At 39.9% G+C, this 22235-nt stretch overlaps 2 protein-coding genes across 9 annotated transcripts in view; one reads left to right on the forward strand and one right to left on the reverse strand.

Moving 5' to 3' along the window:
* BBS9 (Bardet-Biedl syndrome 9) overlaps window positions 1-13271 on the reverse strand; it is a 318286-nt gene extending 305015 nt beyond the window's left edge. For all 3 annotated transcript variants that reach the window (XM_075083602.1, XM_075083601.1, XM_075083603.1), the window contains exons 1-5: window positions 13070-13271; window positions 11882-12002; window positions 8452-8602; window positions 7176-7240; window positions 4892-5005 (exon numbers count right to left, since the gene is read on the reverse strand). In XM_075083602.1, the coding sequence (XP_074939703.1) occupies window positions 4892-5005; window positions 7176-7240; window positions 8452-8602; window positions 11882-11993 (442 nt within the window). In that variant the 5' untranslated portion in view covers window positions 11994-12002; window positions 13070-13271. The remainder of the gene's footprint in view (window positions 1-4891; window positions 5006-7175; window positions 7241-8451; window positions 8603-11881; window positions 12003-13069) is intronic.
* A 302-nt stretch (window positions 13272-13573) lies between these two features.
* NT5C3A (5'-nucleotidase, cytosolic IIIA) overlaps window positions 13574-22235 on the forward strand; it is a 28932-nt gene continuing 20270 nt past the window's right edge. The window contains exon 1 of one of the 6 annotated variants that reach the window (XM_075083611.1): window positions 13574-13968. Coding sequence is in view for 3 of the 6 variants with exons in the window: in XM_075083614.1 (XP_074939715.1) it covers window positions 13831-13968 (138 nt within the window). In the remaining 3 variants the exon portion in view is untranslated. Of the gene's footprint in view, window positions 13969-17425; window positions 17632-22235 lie in introns of those variants that run through there. The other 5 variants (XM_075083614.1, XM_075083616.1, XM_075083619.1 and 2 more) reach the window with 5 other exon arrangements.

Raw genomic sequence — 22235 nt, forward strand, 5'->3', positions numbered from 1 at the left:
GTAATCTAGCTAAACATAAGAGATTTCCTTGTTATTTCCCACATCTCTGGCCAGCTAGGTTTTACTGAAAGTAGAAGTCAAGTTCATTTTGCCTTTTTCCTAAAGTTTGTCATACAACCAACAGAATACATTTTGTTTTAATCACTTTTAGCTATACAGTTTTTCAGAAACTGCTTTTGTCTTTTCTATACTTTGTTGCCTTGCAGTAAATACGCTTGTAGAATCAGTTCAAGTCTAAATGCAGCTTTAGATATGCAGCCAACTAACCAATAACTGTAATGAGAGGACCATCTAGCGGTGACAAACACAATTCACACTCTGCTATTTTAAAGACTAATGCACACTGTTAATCAAGTCACTGGACAACTAATTCTCTGGCTTTTTTTTATCCGTGGCTTTAATAATATCTTTAATTTAGATTTTGACCTTCCATGGTGAACTAAGTAAATGGGTTTGTGCATTGTCTTCATCTGCTCCTGTTGCAAGAACATCTATGTTAATTCTTCTACATGTGAAAGTTGCTCATAGTATCAAGTCATTAATCTAAAGACACTAGCAAGAATGAAGCTGCTAGCAACCAGGCTACAAAATAGGTTTGTTTACCTAAAAATTCTCTCCTCAGAGAAAACTGTAATACCTTTTTTCTTAATACAAGAGATCAAAAATCATCAGGTGAGAAGTGACAGTTCTACTTGGTATGTTTAACAGAACAAATTATAACATAACAAGGCTCTAAGGTTGCCACAAACTAGCAGGGACAGGAGAGCAATTTATATTGGAGGAGGCTCACTGAGAATGTGATACACATCTAGTGGTGTTTGTCTCTGTATTTTGAATGTGTCAAACAACTGCAGAGACATTCTTCTCCATTTACCACAGTAGTAGAAGCTGTGACAAAACCTTCTCTCTAATTAAGCTGCAGTGCAGAGTAGGCACAGGGAGAGGTTTACGTAAGCACACATTTAACTACGAACAGCTGAAGGAAGCTTAGTGGAGCTTCATAACCAAACCAAAACATAAAACTGTAGTACATCATTTGCTCCTAAGAGCTCTTCTGCTTAACTTCTGAAAAGCTCTGATAGGACTCTACATCAAACAATACTCAAGAGAAAAATTTCAGGCAGTTTCTCCTTAAAGACAGGCATCCTAAAGACACTAAGCTGCTTTGTAAATTAGATAAACAGATTCTACTCCAATACAACATAAACCAAATTTTAATATTATGTAAACTGGAAGTTTGGCCTGAACAAATTTCTGTCTCTTTAGCCCCTGTAAGAATCTAAAGGGAACTGCAGGATTTTCAGCAACTCAGAAGTTAAAAAACTGCTGGATTGAAACAGAGTTCCCTTCCACACTTTTATGTGTACCTTGATGCCTACTTACAGAACTGTTCCCCAATTTTAGTAGCAGTCACCCAGCCTCAGACTTCTGTTCCAGCCTGTTCTATGCATCTCTTGCAACCCTACCACAGCATGGGATAGGGTAGGAAGGTTCTTGAGGACAAGAGAGCATCCTTGACCTCTCTCCCTGTAGGGTTCTCTATAAAGTAGAGGGCATCAGTCAGGAAAAGGAAAGCCTCAGCTACCTTCTTCACCGTTCAGCCTTCCTTTTTCAAAAGAATTTTATTTTTTTCCAAAGGAATGAGCAGAGGCCACCTCAGAGGCCAAAGCAGATGTAGGACGGGAAATGGAAACTATGTGCTGGCTTTACATGCCAATTTTCAAAATAGTCTGATGCCGTAAGGTTGCATAGTCAAACAGGGCACTTGGTACCTCAGTGAAGGACACAGCTGTAATGGTCCACTAGAGAGCACAGACTGCATCTGCACATGACTAGAAACCATGTTATGAATGATTACACAATAAATCTGAATGCTAAGAGGCAAGTATTTTGTCTGATGTAAGAGCAAGCAGTAGAGAACTGGTAATTTTCAGCAGTAGCCATTAAATTGGCAGGCAACTGTTTGGAAGCAGTCCAACAAAAAACCACAGCATTAACTAGAACCCAAATAACTTTGTCCCAAGAAAGGACAGAAAACCCTCAAGAGTAAGTTAGAGGACACCAGTACAAGCTCAATCCTATTTTTCTTTTGCCAGTGTTAACTAGCATGAGGGTAGAATAAGTTGCTTCACCACTGAAGGTATAGGATTAATAAGAAAAGAAAAAAGCATAGCCTTCAGCAAGAGAAATCTGAGCAATACAGAGCAACTTCATAGACCAAGTGCCCTGTGTCAACTCCGGCAGCATTCTTCGCTTCCTCAGATGAAAGATTATGCTCCTGGGGGACTTATACCCACCCTCCTCCCTGATGCTCCCACAGCATGCTTTCCCTGTTCTGTTCAACTGCCGTTCTGCTCTGTCTGCTTCAGTAGCTCTGTAAACATGACCTCTGAAGTGCCTCTTTCACCTTCATATTGTTTCAAGGATGCTTGAGTATAACAATAAGACGCATATTAGTCACAGCAGTTACAGAAGGCAATAAATACAAAAACCCTCCCTATGTTTTGTTAGTCCACTTCTAGAGCATGGTGTAGAGGTCAGACTGTTAACAAAGCAAACTCACTGCTGCATGCTTACAGCGCTGCCACCATCATGACAACCTCTGCTGAAGGCGAGAGAGACTGTTAGCAGACGCCTGGCAAGAATTCCAGAGAAGCCTGTGTAAGGGCAGACAGTGAAAAACCACTTATTTACAGACTGGTTGGCTCTCAATTGCAGCCCAGAACATCTGCCAAAGATACACACAGATAGTATGGCAGGCCAGACCAGGACAGGCATCTGTTTACTAAAATTAACAACACTTGATATACCATACCTCCTTTCTGGTTCACTCTGGCTGGTCTTGCAGAATGGAAATAAAACCACAACACTGTCATTCATAAGCCTCAAGGAGAGAATAAGGTATTAAAGATGATACTTTAAAAGAATTGAAATTGATTCACTGCAAAAGGCTAGGAGCAAGATTAAAAACACATCCTTGACAAGAAATCTAATCAGGCAGTTCAGGAAAGCCACATATAAAGAGGATATTCAGACCAGGAAATCTACAAAAAAGAACATTCATTCATTTCCCCAAAATAACTTTCTCCTGTGTCCATTTTGTCTATTTCTCTGATGCTTCTATATATGCCTTAGCAGCCTGCTATCAGGTACCTGAACATTCACTATAATCTTCCTAGATTTAGCTCCTGAACAGAAACTTCTTCAGCTTATGAAATGAGCATGTATTTATTACATAACACAAATCTCTGCCTTCCTTATTAACATTTTTGCCACCTCAAAACAAGGCTTGAGATCGTTCTTTTCCACAGCAGTAAACACACTAACGCAAACTGGAACATGGGGGAGAAGAAAGGAAAAGAAAAGCAGCTTGACATGCTGGGGCAGAAGTGCTACTAGAAAACAAGAAGAGTTTGCAAAACTTACCAGAGTTCCCTCTGCTGCTCTTGCTGCTTTGTCAAGATTGGCCCTCATTTTGGCCATCCTAGGTGTTGGAAAGTGTTTGGCTGGCTGAGCAAGTTCTGAAGTAAATATTACCTCCTGTCTCCCTAGCTTGCAAAGACATTTTCTTCATTATATCACTTGCATTCCCCACAGCTCATAAGGTATATGACAGGGGTCTGGCATCAAGATTGAGCTTGTGACAGACCTCTGCTCACATCTCCATGGTTAACAAACATGCATGTCAAAAATCCAGAGTTTATTCTGCAGAACAGCATGGTGGTACATGGGCATTTGTTTTATCCCTGAACCATTCCAGACACTCACAACTCTTAGCTTACGATCTCCTCAATACATGTGTACTGCAATTCCACTAGAGTATGTCAGGAAGCACACTATTCCCTCTTCTCAGATTTAGGAAACTCCGTATTGTCTTTCTGCTGTTAACAGGAATATGCCCATGCCCTATACACTCAGCCCCTCAAGATACTCTTAGCATAGATACCTTCTCACCTATATGAGCTGACTGTTTTCCCATGGGGGTTGTGCAAAACTAGTAGGTGAAAATCTCTTCAATCAGTATGAATTTTGGTCAGCTGAATTAAAGCCCAGAGACAAGCTTGAGTTTAGGGTAAGGCATTGTAGAATTATTACTAGAAGATTGTTACAGAGACAGAACTGAGGGATTGCCTGCATAGATTTGCCATATTGACTCAGAAGACTTTCTGCCTTAGTAAAGTGATATTGCCCTGCCAACAGTTTAGAGATACCACTCGTGTAGATGACTACCACCCCCCCAAAATTGTTGGGCAAACTTTATTTCTGAGGCGAAAGAGCTGTCATGTAAAGCCAACCTAAATGTTTCTAGATTGGAACACAAAAACATTCGCAATTGTGTCACAAGTTCAGAAGAGTCTGGTATCTATGAAACTCATTCAAAACCACAAACACACCACAAATAATATTTTCCACTGTTATGTTTTTCCAGAGAAAGTTTAAATATTTTTAAAAAGCCTGCATTGCATATCTTTAAAGACAATTGATATTTTAGGTTCAGAGAATGAAGATGTCAACTTTTTTCTTTGTCCAGGATAAGCAAGTTGCAGAAGATCAAAACAGAATTAAAGCCTAGAAGAGAGCAATTATTTTAGATGTTAAAGTATTTTACAAGGGAAGAGCCAGAGGTTTTGTAATTTTTTTTAAAATCAATATTATCCTTGTAAATTCATATCCTGTTCAAGATTTGAGGAAAAACTATTCTACATTCAATATTCCTTGCCTCATTTTATCTTCAAGTATTTTCTATATGTGTCAGATAAAAGGTACCATCATTTATAGAAAGATGTTTTCCACTGGACAGCAGCATCATGTTGCCTTTCAAAATTTAAGTTAATCATCAGCTTTTCACAGTTAAACAATAATAATAAAGAATATGCAACAAGGACCTTACCTTTTACACCGCCAAATGGACCATAAGTCATATTACAAGCAGTTCTCTGAAGATTGTGCTCATACATAAGTTTAATCTGATACTGGTTCCCATGTTCCACATTTCCCAGAGTTCCTAGAAAAAACAATGGGTATATATTTATATCTTTGATCCATACAATGTGGAAGAAGTAAAGGAGTACCAGTGTAAACAACCTGAAAAAACTCTACCTTGCCCCTAGTGACTGAGATATGAAGGCTCACATAGCTGCTTTCTTTAAAAAAAGTCACCAAGCTACAAAATTCCTAAAGGCTAGAACCAGAAATAAGGTCTTATTATATTAAATATGGTATAAAGACTTAGCAAGCAGCTGAGGTTTTTTTATTTAAATGTATTTTTTCATGTTAGTCACACCTCTAAGATCAGAAAAAAAGCCTGCTCAGAGAGGAATTCTTACAATTCTCTAGTGACTCAGTGAATATACTATATCCAACAGCCAGCCTCAGCTGTAATAGTCTGTCCCAAATTAAGCTGTAGTTAGTCATTAGCTATAATTTGACAAAGCTATTCTATGGGCATATTTATCACTTGCCATTACTCTGTCTGAAATTCAATGCACCGATCAACAGTCCAAATAGAGATAAAATTATTTTTGTTACGTTTATTACATACATCTCAAAAAGTCTGCATGAGCTTTAATTTCCTGACTCCTTCAGGAAACTAGCAGAAATTCAAGAAGTTTTTCTAAAGAAACTTCCCTTTTGATAATCAAAAGTCCTTCCTGTACCTCATGAAGAAAACAAAGTTCTTCATCATGTAGATTAACAGTTAAGGACTAATATTAGCAAGCAACAAAAACTTTGAGAACAGCCACATCAGCAGGGAAAAATGTGTTTTGAGTGAATGACATCTAAGCTAAATCCTACCAGAGCTTAGGCATACAAAGATTATTCCAACACCACCTTAAACAACATGCTCTGAAAGATTTGTAGCTTATGCTAACCTTTTAGGCAATTTCTCCAGCTAAAATCCAATATACCTTTTAAGCAATTACCCTTAAAGCAGGCCCACATTAGGGAGAGGATTGGAACAGACATGAGGGGAAAAAACCCTGGCTGGATAAGTAACTAGCTAAGTAGCATCACCAGAGGAAAAACAAGTTAGAAGGTAGTCAGTCTGTGCATACCGACTGTAATACAATATCCAGGCCATACTTTAGTCAGTCCTGAAGGATGCTTTCATTTGTTGAGGAGAAGCAGCATAGTTACTTTATTATAAATAACAGATACAGCAACATGTATAAAGCAAGTAAAAATCCCACTTTTGTAAAGTGTTATTTGCCATAGAAGCATAAAGAAATAATGACCGTTATTCCTCAAAGGAGCTTGGTTGAAAGTACCTCTTCAGATGAGAGAAATTACCATTACAGCATGAATGCTTACAAATTAGTATGAAAAGTCTGTTAAGGATTGTAAAACTTCACTTTTATTAGTTAAATGCTTCAAACAGAAAATTATAGCTAGAAAAAATTCTAAGCTGACTTATTGCTGAATGCCATTAGTGCAAATTTTAAAATAAATTGTTTTAATAAAAATTGCTACAATCCTAAGATGTAAGCACTATTACAGAGAAGGGAAAGTATGAAAATCACAGTACATCTCAAAGTATCACCCCTCAACAACCAATTTTACATGTGTCCCCAGATAAGATAACTAATAGGCAAACAATCTGGAAGGAGAGCATATCTTCGTAACCCATCTGCCTACAAGGCTGTGAGTAGGAAGCAAGCTGCTCCTATAAGAAAACCATGCTCTTATGAAAGGAGCCACAGCTGTCCCTGCCCAGAGAAAATGAACAATGTATAGTTATCTATTGAATTCTGAAGGTTGGGGTACAATCAACAGATCTCCTAAATCTGTGCTTTGCTTTAAGCATATATTAGAGATAATTCAACACAGAGAATAGGTATTTTGTGATTTGCCTCTTTATACACAGAGAGAACGCAGCACTTAATTCCCAGACAAAGGCAGCAGAAGAAAGAGGATTTAAGGAAAACATAGTAATTTTACCTTCTTACCAGAATTAACCTCCTGTCTTCCCTTAGGCTACATTACCGATGTTCTGGCTTTCTAAGAAATTTTCTGGATTTTGAGTTCAGAAATAATTATTATTGGTTTAAAGATGCTATATTATTATCGTGGATGATAAGCAAACAAGCACTGTATATACTGAGTTTAGCATTTAACCTAATGCAATCTTTAGAACACACTTAAAATCACTGGAAAGCTTGTATCTGTAAACTAACCTGAGACAGCATATACACAGAGTTTTCGGCAATGCAACACAGCCAGATGAAGTCCTTCAGTACCACTGTCAAGAAAGTTAAAAAAAGCACTGTTTTCAGATGACTTCCAAGTAAAATGCATACAGGATAAAATTCAAGTAACATGTTGAAATTACTTTCAGGTGTGGGCCAAATCCAAAGGTTTGGGTGATAGATGCTAGCATAAAAACTCAGAAGTACTAATCTTCCTAAATTCATGCTGCAGTGTTAGAAGTTAATTTCAAAGTCAAAATGAATCTTTTAAGAATATTTACTTGGCTATAAGAGAACCTACTTAGGAAAACTTTATTTTAAAAATGAGTTCTTAAAAGATTTTAATTTTGAAATTAACTTCTAATACTACAGCATGAACTTTATTTTCAAAACGAGAGAAAAGCCCGTACTAACTACAGAAAGATTTGTGCTCTGAGATCAAAGCCCACAAGCTGAAAGGCCTACATCAGTTGGAAGCTGTTCTGCTTTTATTTAAGTGCTCACGGAGTGACCCTTTGCAGGAATTCTAATGCCTCACCTTGTGAAATGATCTGAAACATCTTCTATAGGTACAGGACAAAAACTTTCTCTGCAGCAAATATTACTTAGGCTTGGGGGAAGAAGAATGTGAATATAGGATTCTAACTTTATGACTTCTGCCTTAGAGTTTAATTTACGTTCCATGCGGCTGGTACAAAAGTGAATTTAAAAAAGTTATGTATGCAGTTGCTGAGTGATGATCCTCATATCTATTTGTTTTTTTTCTCACATTTTTAAAATAGAGTTATCCTAAGTAGATTCTCTTACAGCCAATTAAATGAAAGGCCTTTTCCTTAGAGTCATAGTGTCTCTCCTCTACCTGGCCACTTATTTCCACTAAATTCATTGGAATTAAAGATGTTCAGTCCTCTATCAAAGCCAAAACAACTGGCCAATATTACATCTTAGATCATAACAGGTTACTCAAATTCTCTTAACACCTAAAAAAACTTTCCATATAAAGTTTTGCCTGTGTTACTTTTTAAAAAATTGTCCATGTGAAAGATTTTCCTCCATGTATACATAAAGTAAAAACATTGTCATATCAAGATGATTCAAGAAGCAGATCGTATTCATACTACAATATAGTATTCAAATATTCAAAATATTCATAGATGTGCTTAATAGTTGTCCATCTGGATGTTGAAAGCTAACCCCCAAAACAAAGAAAGAAAATCACATCTAAGCCTTAAACAGACAGCAACATAGTCTGTTGTTGACTTACGAAACAAATTTTCCCACTTCCACCTGCAATATTGGGTCTCGTAACTGCACTTCCAAGAGCAAGTCTTCAGGTTGTACTCCTTCTCCAGGTTTCACAGGATGTGGATTAAAGATTCGGAGATATCCCATATAACTGCCCACAATAATTTTATCTACAAAAAAAACCAAAGGAGACTACAGAATACAATAGCACATGTGAAATTCAATTTGCTGCAGAAGTGCTTCAAAGAATACCCTAAAAAGATAGAATATTTACATGATTCAATTAATGTTGATTATGCTCTGTCTTCTAGGGTAAGATCCACAATTAGCTTTTTTGCAAATTCATGAAAACCTGTCAGCAAAGGGCTCAATATGACAATTAACATGGCAGTGGCTTTGACCATTGTTACTATTCCACCATTTTAGACTGAAGTTCACACTTCTTAAAAAGTTCCATTCTGGTTTTGAAGAGTACTTCAAACTTTCAGCTTCTACATCCTAGATTTGTGCATACGCTTATCACACCAGCAGAAGTGTGAAACTTTAAAATTGGGACTGGTGACATTTATCCAAATGCACACTAAAGCCAGGTAATTACTACATCAGGTCAAAGCTTGGCCTTGAGATCACCTGCTCTTGAGACAGATTCATTATCTCAAGGAGGAATGCAATAGTCACATCAGAGTTATTTTGGAATCAGTATTTTAAGCAAGTAGTCATTTGGTTGTTGGCGAATAACAAAAAATTATTAGTGAAAACACCCCAAAGAGGTGCCTCCCATAACAACCAACAACCTGAGTTGGTTGCCAGTACCGATTTCCTCTAGATATAGGTCATCATATCAATGCAGATCAAAATCAAAACTAGTAAAAACTGTCCACAAGTCAGGAGAACATACAAATACTCCTAAACCAAGTTCACTAGGCTCTAAAGGCTTGGCGTAGTTCCACAGGACCCCACATCAAAAGCTCAAAACAGCTGCTTGCTTCCTCTCTTCTTCAGCCACAAAAAAAGTTGCACCCTCAAGTCCCCAGTTTAGAGAATACTGGCTGCCTTTCCCACTCACCTTTTCCTCAGTTCAGTATCAAGTAGTCTATCAGCAGTAAACTAAGTCCATTTTAGTCATTAATTCCTTAAAAATACTTAAACTTAACTGAGGACATTTTGACCTGTGGTTAGACAACTGCAACTCGTTGATTCACTTTTGGTCCTGGAACAGAGGAAACTATAATATCAAGAAAGCAAATAAAACAGCAGACTACTACTCCCACAACAATGTTTAAGTTCTGCTTTTATATCAGTTACATTTTTTCCACTAGGAAAAGACTATTCAGAACACCAGCAGAACGTGGGGGCTTTTGATCATGGGTCAGACTGCACAACACCAGGCCTGCTGGCAACAGATGGAGTACACCTGTCTCAAAGGGGGAAAAGGATCTTTGTGCAGGAGTTAACAGGGCTCACTGAAAGAGCTTTGAACTAGATTTGAAGAGGGAAAGGCATAAAAAAAGGCTCACTAGAGATAAGCCTTGGGGCAGCACACCAGTGTTTGGGAGACACTGTGCTAGCAACGTCCTTTGGTCTGCTGTCTCAGTGGAGGCAGGGGATGGAGATCCACCCAGCTGCAAAGACTCAAGGGTTATTAACATTTTAGAAACCATGGAAGCACCTGAGACCAATCATGTAGGAATTAAGACTTCTCCCCAAAAAAGGTGGTGGGATAAATAGCCCAACTGAACTGCATAAACACTAATGCACCTAGCATTGGCAACAGGAGAAGCCAGAAGCCATTGTGCAGCTGGAAAACTATGATATAGTTGCAATCATGGAAACATGGTGGGATGACTCAAAACAACTGCAGCACTGCAACAGATGGCTCTTCAGAAGGGACAGGCAAGGAAGGAGAGGCAGCAGAGTAGCCCTGCATGTTAGGGAGTGTTTTGACTGTCTAGAGCTTGATGATGGTGATGAAAAGGTTGAGTGTTTACGGGTAAGAATCAGGAAAGGCCAACAAGGCAAATATCATGGTGGGAGTCTGTTACAGACCACCCAAGCAGGATGAAGAGACAGATTAAATATTCTGTAAGTAGCTGGGAGAAGTCTCACGATCACTAGCCCTCATTCTCATGGGGGACTCCAACTTACCAGACACCTGCTGGAAATACAATACAGCGGAAAGGAAACAGTCTAGGAGGTTCCTGGAGTATGTGGAAGACAACTTCCTGACACAGCTGTAGAGTGAGCCAACTACGCCTCTCACTACAAGAAATACATTGAGGCACTGGAACATGCCCAAAGAAGAGCAAAGCTGGTGAAGGGTCTAGGGAATAAAGCTTATGAGCAACTGAAGGAACTGACATTGTTTAGTCTGGAGAAAAGGAGTTTGAAGAGAGACCTTATCGCTCTCTACAACTACCTGAAAGGTTGTAGTGAGGTGGGTGTTGGTCTCTCTTCCCAAGTAAGAAGTGATAGGACAAGAATAAACAGCTTGAAATTGCACTAGGGGAAGTTTAGATTGGATATTAACAAAAATTTCTTCACTGGAAGGGTTGTCAAGCACTGGAACAGGCTGTCCAGGGAAGTGGCTGAGTCAGCATCCCCAGAGGCATTTGAAAGACATGTAGACATGGTGCTTAGGGACATAGTTTAGCAGTGGCCTTGGCAGTGTTTGGTTTTACTGTCGGACTCTAGGGTCTTAAAGGTCTTCTCCAACCTAAATGATTCTATGGTTCTATGAATTTCTACTGAAAAAGGTTGTACACCAAACCAGTAACAGCTCAACTTTGTTCAAATCCTCCTGAAAAGGGACAATCAAAAACAATTTTAAAAAAATATTATGGCAATAGTGAAATCAAACTCAGCTACTTCTACTGAACAAAAACAGAGCTCCAAGATGAGCATGAGTGTATCAGAGAAAGATCCCAAATAGTTACTAATTTAAACAACATAACACACACAACAACTCTTCCTGACAGCAAAGATCATTCCACATTATCAGTGACTACACAGAAAAGCAGGGTTTACTCAGACTCAATTATTTAAATGCCCTCTTATTTTCCAGGCAGAAAAGGTGGTTTGGTTGGGTTTTTAGCTCCTTAGCTTACTCGCTCTCACTTTTTTTGCCTTAAGTTTTTTCAATGACTTACAATGTGTGTTTGCTCCCATGACTAACTGAAAATGTTCTATTTCAAATATATGTATCACTGAGGGAATGAGACATGAGAGAAATTACTACTGAACACAAGCAAGAATTGAGATGTTTAGAAACCTACAAGTATAAAAAGACAAATGGCACTGAATTTGTCTTAAGCCTACAAGGACACGTTAAAGATGCAGACTTTAAACTAGCTAGCTAACTAGTCTGGCTAACAAGGTTTTAATGTGTATTGACCAAAGCAAACTTGCAGCTGTGTAGCTTAAAACAAACAAGCATGGAATTCTGAGTTTACCTTGTCCACTGCCACTATTATCAACATCAGCAACACACAGACAGCCTTGGTCAAATTCTTCCTTTTCTCCAAGTATGGTGGACCACCAGTCTCTAGCTTTAAACAACGACATTCTTCTTTACTGAAAAGAAAACAAACCATCATTAAAGTGTTTATAATACATATGAGTGTTTATAGAAACAATGCTTTCTTTGTTAGCAAGAACTTTTAAGTATATTCCATCTCTTAGCTTCACATTGCTCTAGTGTGAGCTGAAAAAAAAATATTACTTTCAGGTACCTTGGGTTTCTGGTTATACTGTTCAGAAAACCACCTTCAGAAACTTCTTGTCATTAGTTTACAAATTAGTTATGACAGACACTGCTAGTTATATGAAGAAAAAGCTAAAAAGTAACAGCTTTTTAAAATTGTTAAGCGCCTTCTATAACAAGCATTAACAAAGTAATACAGGTTTTCAAAGTCACAGAACTGAGGTTTTCTCTCTTACCAAGGAATATCAGGAAAAAAAAGATTCTGATGCCAGTCTTCTGCAGGAGAACTTATTTTTAGAAAAGTAAATGAAGACATAGACAGACAACATCAAAACCTCTACCAAGTAATCGCCTTGAAGATGTCCTAGTGACACGGCTAAAGAACTTGGTCAGACAGGGCACAAATCAGCTTTTCTGCTCCCTACCTGCTGTTATTTTAAGAAGGGGGCAGGGGGGAGAGAAGACTAATCCTTTCGTAGGCGGCCTGACAATAACATTACCCTAGTTCAAAACTCGCAGCTCCATGCCTGTGCTCCGCCATGAGCGGGACAAACCTGAGCACACTGGACCCCACAGCCCGCGGAGGAGGAGAAGGGCAGCCAGGCAGCGCCAGCTACGGCGGTTCTTTCCGGGAAGAAGGAAAAACGATGGGCTCACCCCTTGTTTTCCTTCGGGCCAAACGCAGCCCGCGCCTTTCCTCTTTAAAGGAAACCATGCCCGGTAAATAAAAACATTTATTATTTCACCTTAGGTGGCTACGGTCGTTATGCCAGCTAGGCAACCTGCTGCAACCGAGCGCAGGCTGGCGGCACCACAGCCCCCCCGCACCCCTGCTCCCACACACAGCCCCCGCGCAGCACCTCCAGCCGAGCCCCGCCCGGACACACGGACACACCCGGGAGCGGGAGAGGGGAGACAGGGACCGGCGGGGGCTTACCTGGGCGGGGCGCGGCCCCGGCTGCCCCAGGATGGTGGCAGCCCCCCACCCCGCCCCGCCCCTTCCCGCGGGGGCTCCTCTCTCAGGCGCGGCCTGAGACGAAGCGAAAGCTCAGGCGCAAAGCGGCAGCACTACAGCCCCCTCCCCGCCGCCGCCATCTCCAGCCTCCTTCTCCCCGCGCGTTAAGTACCAGCCCCGCCCCGCCGCGCCCGGCCCCGCCCGGCCCCGCCCCGAAGGGCGGGGCACCCTTCGCGCCTACGCTGGGAAATGTAGTTTGGGAAGCGGCGCCATGGACCGTCGGGCTCTCTCATTTCTTCCTCTGCGGGGGGGGAGGGGAGGGAGAAGAGAAGAGAAGAGAGGCGTTCCTTCGTGTTTCCCGAGAAAAAAATCTAACCTCCCGGCCGGTGTTTTTCCTTTCCAAAGCCCTGACGGAAACCTCTCGCCCTCGAGGGCGCCCCCTGCAGCCCCCTGCGCCACCAGCCATCCCCCTGCCTGCCAGCTCCCTCCCCCCCTTTTCCCTGTTGCGTGGTACCGCCGGCAGGCCAGGGCACGGGGCGCGGGCAGCTGGGAGCGGGCGGCGCGCGGCGCCGCCGTTGCCGACTGTGCCGAGTCGGTTAGTGGGTGTGTGGGGACCCACTCGGGGCCGGCGCTGAGGGGCACCTCGACACACACACACACCCCGCCGCCTGCAGCGACGAGGGGCCGCCCCGCTCCCTTGCAGCGGCTCTCGGCGTCCTGCCGTGCGCCCCCCGGGAGCTACCATGGACAGGACCGCCGTGGCCAAGATGGGAGCGGTGGCCAGCGCCAGCGTGTGCGCCCTGGTCGGCGGGGTGGTGCTGGCCCAGTACATCTTTACCATGAAGAAGAAGACGGGCAGGAAGACCAAGATCATCGAGATGGTATGTGGTAAGAGGCCGACAGCGGGGATTGCGGGGGGAACACGCAAGGGAGGCCGGAGCCTCTCCGTCCCCGGCCGCACGCCCCCCTCCTCCTCCTTCTCCTCCTCCTCAGGCCGGCGCCTCCTTGGTGGGCCGGCTGCCCGCGGCCGCCCCTGCGGGCGCTGGCGGATATGCTTCCCTCCGCAAGGCGCCGACGCTCCGACACACGCCGCCCTCAAACACCAGCCCCCTGCCCCCTGCCCAGTCCCTTCTCCTCCACCTTGGTGCCCTATAGGTCCTGCTGTCGGCAGTTCGCCCGCTGGCTGACAGCAAAAGCCAAGATGGGTCTCCTCTCCAGATCGGTGGGGCTGGCTGTGCCTTGTGCCCATCCACCCCTGGAGTCGAAGGGGCAGAGGAGGGGAGCTTCTGATCCTACGGACAGAGGCGGGAAGCAGGAGCAGCTGTTCCACCACAGCATGATCCACTAGCACGAAAAGCGTCTCCTCCATCCTGTTCTGTCTGGCCCATGCGCACCTATGCGTAAAGCTATAGGGCTTGGTGGTAATCTAAAAGCCTGCTTGTAACTTGTTTAAGAAAAAAAAAGGGGAAGGGGGGCGTGTTCAGCACTGGCGAGCAATGGCTGTTCACAGTTACTATAAAAGATGGAGTTCTCCACTGCCCTTGTTAAACCTGTTGTTTAGATTATTATTTAAATATCTGCTTATCAGTAACTGGACAGTAAAAAGTCGTAGTTTAGACAATATGCTGATTACATTGAAATCCTTCAAAAATTGAGTTTATGACTTGGGCACCGCTGTACTGAAGTATTGAACTGAAATCAAGTCACTTGATGTTAGCTGGTGGATATTTTGTAGTCTGCCCTGCAAAACCGTACTAAAAGCTTAGATTTATTTTTATTTAATTATACATTGAAGCATAGATTTTTTCTAAGAACTAGGATTCTGCATGTAAATTGTGAGCTGTCTAACTCCTCACTTGGCCCATGTGATGCCACACTTGCCAGTGGAAGTTATACAATGCAGTTTGTGATAATGTGGGTCCAGAGAAGAATTCCACTGTGCATTTTTACTAATCGTAGAGTCATCGTGCTTACTGTGAAAAAATATTTGAATGCTGTTTCTAGTTGTCAGTCACATCACTCAACAGTTTGGAGGGGGGCATCTTCCTTTTTAGTTTCTGTGAGCCCACTTCCAACAACAGCTTGTGGGAGAGCAGGAAGTTTGTATTGCCACTTTGAAGAGGTTTTAGATCTATTTCTAAAAAAGGGCTTTGGACTCTATAGTAGGATTTTAGAAAACTCATTTGAAAACTTACAGTGGAATAACACTGGTTAACTACAAATTATTCTTTTTTTTTTAATTCTAGTACTGTAATACTAGAACTTACTTTAGAGTTATGTGGACAATGAAATAACATGCCTTTAAAAACCTGGTCATACAAACACTCAAAAGGCAGATCCAATAGTTTCACCAACTCCTATGCACAATAGCTGCAGTTCAGAGCTGTAGTTCGGAAAGTGCCTAATAATTGCTAGAAACATGTTTGTATTAACTTTATGTACAATGTTTAAATGTTGTTTTGGCTGGGAAGACTTTAACTTTTATCTTTGTTTTAAAGACGTTGCCTTTCGTAGGGAAAAAAAATCGTTACGCCAATGTTAAATTGACTTCTGGTAAGTGAATTTCTTAAGTATGTACTTCAGATAACATTTTAAGAGCTATGCTCTGAAAATAGCTCTTTCTTTAGTTATTAGTGAAAAAAATATAAATAATAGTGAAAAGAACACAGATCTGTGATCCTAAATAGGTCCTTCCATAAATTCTGCTTTATAATCAGAGCTTTTCTCAACTTTAAATTGCAAGGGGAAAATAAAGCTTGTTCAAAGCATGTCAGGTTTCTCAAATGGAAACATTTTACCCATTGAATGCAACACATTAATACTATCGGCTCACTTAGCTAGCATTTCAATCAATATTCAAGTTGGCAGCTGCCTCAGCGAACAAACATCTTCAGTTTATCAGCTGCAGTCTTCTTTCTTCTTCAAGGAGTATTTTCAGTGGACATATGTAATCAGGCTGGGAAATTTCTTTGAAATAAGTGAAATAGTTATGTACACTTCATACCAAGGAGTTTAGTCTGTCAAATAAGGGCAAAAATGTGTTGAAGTGTTTGTTTTACTTGAATGTGCTGCATTCTGGAAAACTTCCTGAAATAATTTTATCCACCAACATAGATTTGATTCAACCTTTGTCATTTACAAGACACTGTGTCTGTTTTAGTTTATCACAAGAGAGATCTTCCTCTGAGGTTTGGGGAGAAGGTGCTGTTTCCAGTCTGTAATTTAGTGTAAGTTAGGGGGGTGGCGGGGAACAATAATGCTTTATGAAATCTATTTTTTCTAATACATAAGTTACTATACCAGGCTGGTCTTCTCTGTTAGATTAAAATTAAGGGATTGTTCTTGTGGTTTTGGTAGACTTTTTTTGGTTCAGGTTTTCTTTGGGAAAGGTTACACTTTGGTTTTATACCCCCATTAGACTCAGAATTACTTTGATTTATAACTTTTATCAAAATCAGTATAGGGCAGGACTATTTACACCTTTGTTATGTCACTGTATTTCCCACCAATGATATATTCTTTCCTTATAATTAACTACAACAATATTTTTTTTTACTTTTTTCTTTGTTAAAATAAGATCAGATTAATATAAGACCCAAATATAAGTAAAAAGCTGACTTACAGCAGTATTTAAATGCAAAAAGGCAGTGACCTCTACAAATCAATTAGAACGTCTGTAAAACAAATTAATATCAGGGATTATGATGCCAGGAATGTTTAATGTGAAGAAGTGTGGAAAGGATCCTCAAGGGTAGCCATGTTTCTTTGTTGAATAATGAAAATCAATAAATTCTTAAAAATCCATCTCACATTTCAGTAGATGAATTCTTTTGCAAAGTAATTAGCCTGGTACACAAATTCAAGCTTAATAAAGACACCATAAAATTACGGCATCTTATTTGGAAGCAGAGGTTTAAGTTTGGAGTTGAAGGATTAATATTGTGTCTTCATTTACCGTCTGAAGTTTGCAAATAGGGAGTATCCCTTAGGCACCGATCAATGTAGACAGAGTTGCTGTGGCTCCACTTCTGAAGTAACAAAGGCATTAATAGTAAATATATAGCCAGTCATGTGAAGTTCTACTCTGAGCATTAAGAAATAACTATCTCCCAAAGCCTTCTGTATTACTTTGCTCAGCCAAATTGCTATTTCTGTGAAACTGTAAAAGCATTCCTACAATCAGATAAAGGCAAGTTAGCCGCAAGGTTGCTAACTTTAAATTAAAGAGCAGGTTAATAATTAAATAGATTCTTAAAGTAACTTATTAGATAATGTTTGATAGATACTTTAGAAAGAGATTAAACCTTCCAGTAGCACTCACTCGTTTGGATTTTTCAGGCGCCAGAGGAGTTTGCAGTGAAGTTGTGGATCCTTATATAGCAAATCAATTCTACTGACAATACTTCGGTTTCTTGCTTACTCTTCGCAAAGCCTTTAGGAACTCAGCAGAAAACAAGTGTTCACAAACCAGAGGGAAAAATGTTGCCTAAGTCTTTCAAAAATGCTCATCTGTAAGGAATAGCCCATGCTAACTAAAATATGGGGTATGTATGAAAAACTGCTTAATGGAGTAACAGTATTTTTTGTTGTTTGTCTATTTCATAAACAAAGGTGTTAGAACCTTGGATTTTTTTCAGCAGCTTGTTCCTCACTCTTTCAATTTGGAGTTTTTTATTGTATTTACTTTTTAAGGATTGAGAAACATAATAGAGCTGGTTGAAAACAGAATAGCAGAGTACCTTATACTGAGACTTATTCCCTCGGGTTTATTTTCTGAAAACTGGGCAAAGGCTTAGTTACATTTGTCTGTTTCTCTGTTCTGTCCCTGAAGTGAGAGGATCTAATTACCCAAAAAACAGACTTTGTATCAAATTTCAACAACAGCAAATTAAAAATCAATTTAAGAATTAATTTTACAGGAAACTTTTCAACCAGCCATTGTTAAATGTCTCTGGCCAGTTTCCTTTTGAATATGTTGAGGGAGGAAAAGAAATGCATGGATTGTTGCAATATTAGAGTTTACCTGGAGAGAAATAAGCAAACAAGTAAGAAGTGAGGTAACTGCTATTCATCTCTTTTGCTAAGAAATAAACAAACATGTTCTGTGAGCGTGACTGTCTTAGGGTTTGTGCGGGGAGAATTTTTTTGGTATTGTTATTATTTTCTTTTACTTGCCCGTCTCTGGTGAGACAGGCTTCTTGTTTCACAGGGCATCAGAGCATTTGTGCCACAGATGAAGGATACAGACCTTCACAACTGGCAGCAGTCACACACCACTCCACTTCTTTATTCTTGTCGCTAGTAACTAGTTGTTATAGTAACTGTGATGTTACTCTGGCATGAGACGTTGATGGCCTCCAAGTGGAGAATGAAGTAAAGGAGTATATAATATGTAGCATACATGTGAGGCTATCCTTCAAGAATCTAAACGGCTAGTATGTGAAACTTCTTCATACATACTTTTTCCTTTACAAAGACAAAAAGGAGTTTGACCCTGAGCAAACTGGAATCCATAAAAGGGGAATGGAAGGAACATGGACTCTCCCTAACGATCACCACTGCAGGACACTGTCACGTTCTGGTATTGCAGCGATATTTAAAATGTCGTGACCTTGAAAGCTATCCAGTGATGTGATCCATGTGGGAAAAATACCGTGCCAAAAGAATGGTGCCGTGATAGGAACCTAAGCAGTGAAAAGTGAAAGAACTCCTGAGACCTAATACTGCCCCTGCCTATTGGCGTTTGACTGAAAGCCCTTACTTTACTAGTGAGTAGACTATTAGAATAATTTTTAGAATCTTGTTAAAATTTTGAAAGCAAGTTCAATTTGCTAAGAGTACTGGAGAGGTCATACAACTATTTCTATAAAACTTGTATTTTGTTTGACAGCGGATAAAATACCAGCATTACTAAAACAAGGTTCTGTTGCCCACAGGCTTTTTGCACAGATAATTATAATATATAATAACTTAGATTGTGGCTTGCAAAGCAAGTTTACACAGGCCAGAAAAAACACTTCAAGCATAGTTCATGTTTATACAACTTACTAGCAATAGGTTTTGTTCTCACTGTAAAATAAATCAGTTGGAAATCTAAAAAATTTGGATCCTAGGAGAAGAAAAATGGACTCAAAGTCAGTGTTTTCTTCTAACACTGTTAAGAATCAAAAAGTAGTCTGCTATTCAGAGATCATGTACATAGTGATATTTTACTTAGTATACTATGCTCATGCTAAAATTTAACCATCTGTTTTTCAGAAGTAGGTTTTCATTTTCTGAAATTGCCACTGCCTTTTTTTTTTTAAATCAGTAGATCTCGAAACATATACTCTTACAAGGAATGGGTATGGGAAGATAAATTAAATCTTTAATTCTGCATTAGTTTCTTTGGAACTGATTTAGCCTAGTCATAACAGTTACCAAAACATAATGATGAACCTGAAAATTGAGCTCCAAGTAGTAAATTAAAATAAATGTCAGGATATTATATCTATTGCAGGTATAGGCTCCGAAGAGCTTGTTTGCTGTTTTCTTTTATCTTTTGTGTAAAGTCTTTCTCCAAGACAGAAAGCAGTCCTTTACTGAATCATTCTGCTCTGGAACCTGTTTGCCTTTTCATAAATGCTCAGTATGTGTTAAGTCATATTTTCAAGTGATTTTTCTCCTATTTGTGATAGCTCTTGATTATTGGTTGAGCTACAACGGCATCTGTTCTATTAAACTCTTTTTACAGATTAAGCCCAATAGCAAATAGTGCAAATACTAAACAATGTTACTTTTAAATGTCAAACAATATAAGCAGTAAGAAGGTTTTTGAATTGTCTGAATATACACATCATTGCAAATTAGTTAATATTATGAATTAAAGTTGCATAGCATTTCAAGTCAGTCTTGAGTTAACAAGAACTATCAACTTTTATAAAAAATATCTGTGATGTTCCCTTCTAGAAATTTTGACTGTTTACTGAAAGGAAGCCACACTGCAGCCCTATACTCTGATCTCGTGTTGCAGATTGCTTTCAGGCCATACACCATCACACTTTTCCTTTATACAAGTCTTCTTTTCCCTAAATGTTATTTTCCTGTGATTACTCCACAGCTCTGACAAGGCAATGGTAATTTAATTTTCAATATTTAAATTTTAGCTAGTTGAACTGCAGGAGACAGTGTAAAGCAGCAGATGGCACTAGTGTGAATTTTGTATCAGTTTGCACGGTAGATGCAACTACTCTGAAGATGGGTATACACTATTTTGTAAGTAACCTGTCATTTAAGAAATCCTGTCCCACAACGACTGGCATTTCTTGGCCACCACCTGACTCCATATCAGACACATACAACTGAACTGCTCCTACATGCAGAGGGCCTAGAGTAGCAGCTGTGTCTCTGCTGCCTGTCGGATGCTCAGCGCTGAAATTTGGCTGATCCCATCACATGCTAAGTGCAACTGAGAGGCAGAAATAGCTTACAACTATTCATCTTGTCCTCCTTTCCTAACCAGCCAGGTAAGACTGGGGAAGAGAGCTGGGTAAGTATACTGTCATGGAGGATGTGGAAAGTAAAAGTTAGGATGTGAAGTCTAACTTTTCCCCGGCCTTCTTGCAGTCATGTTACTGTGCAGCAGTTGTTCTGTACTGACAGTTTCTTTCTGGGGCAGAAGTCTTCGTATAGCTGTTTTGTTGACCAGTTGCTGGACATCAGCTGCTTTCTCTTACCCAAAAGTAGTCTATCACCAATGGTCAGCTGCTGTAAAACATCAGAGAACTAATGATGATTGCAATAGGCAGATTTTTAGTCCCATGTCAGTCATGCAGCAGCTTGACTGGCATAGTGACATTAAGTTGGAATCTGTGGCCGTTGTGTTGGTCATCTCTATCTTAGGTTATTTGTGTGGAGTTTCTGAATGTTTAAGGAAAAAAAAAAAATCAGCACTCCTTAAAAGTCCACCGGATTTTTCTAATTTGGCTAATCCTTATATCAATAGTGTTTTACTTGAATATTAAAACAGATGAGGCATTTTTCAGTACAAATGGACATACGCTTAAGGTTGCAACATGCAGGTCAAAGAAGACACCATGTTTAAATACTAAAAGTACCTGTCTTCATTTTGTTCAGTAATGCCACAAAAGAATACAGGACTGCACTGACTTATCTCAGACAATAATTACAGAAACAAGTTTAATAACATTTCTATAAATTCTGTGAAGAATGACTATTGCTAGAAGGAAATATGGCTTCTGCTTTCATATATGCCAACCTTTAGAAAAACTTAATTTATTTAATTTGCAATTTTTTTTAAAGGGGTGGGCAAGGCCCAGACCTGGACACTGAAGATACATTAAGTGTCTGAATACAGAATTTCAGACTTACTGAGCTGGTTTTGCCACCAAGAAGGATTCCTGTTCAAGTGTACTTGTTCTTACTTGTTTCCCCACTCGTTAGCTGTAGCTTCCTTCCTGCACCCTTATATAAAGAACTGTTGTTTGTCTGCTTTGCAGATTGGATTGCAATAATCCAAGTTTATTGGAGCTTTTGTTTTTACCTGAGGGTATGTTTTACACCACCTTAATGCTGACAGAATGAATACCACTGAAATGTATCATTCACCCTGTTCCTTTAAAGCTTTCCCTCTTTGTTGGAAGATTATTGTTATCAGACTAAAAGCGTAATTTTTACACTTGGCAGTTATTAATGCAACACTTATTATCCTGGATTGCATCTGCCTTTGCAACATAAATCAGTTATGGGTCAGCCTCAGTCTGGTCTGCATGTTACCATGGAAAAATCTTATGTGAAACTGAAAGATAGGAATTAGTAAAAAGCAGTAGCAGTATCGGTACATTAGCAGCAACACTAGCATAGTACAAAATATAGTAGTGGTAGTATTAGTACAAACTGGTTTTGAACATGTCCTATATCACTTCCAGAGGGAAAATACACAGAGATTCGAGAAATAAGGAGCATCCAGTTGCATCTTTGAATGGATCCAGCAGTCAGAAACACTCATAAAGCAACGAGAGACAGAGGCGAAACAATCTATTGTGCCTCTTACCTTTAAAATGAGTGTATGGTAGCTGTATTTCATCTTTAGACTTAACGGATTACTTTTTCAGGAAGTTTAAAGAAGGGTCTGTACTCAAAGAGATCC

Source organism: Phalacrocorax aristotelis, chromosome 2, assembly GCF_949628215.1.
Source record: "Phalacrocorax aristotelis chromosome 2, bGulAri2.1, whole genome shotgun sequence".
Lineage (NCBI taxonomy): Eukaryota > Metazoa > Chordata > Aves > Suliformes > Phalacrocoracidae > Phalacrocorax > Phalacrocorax aristotelis.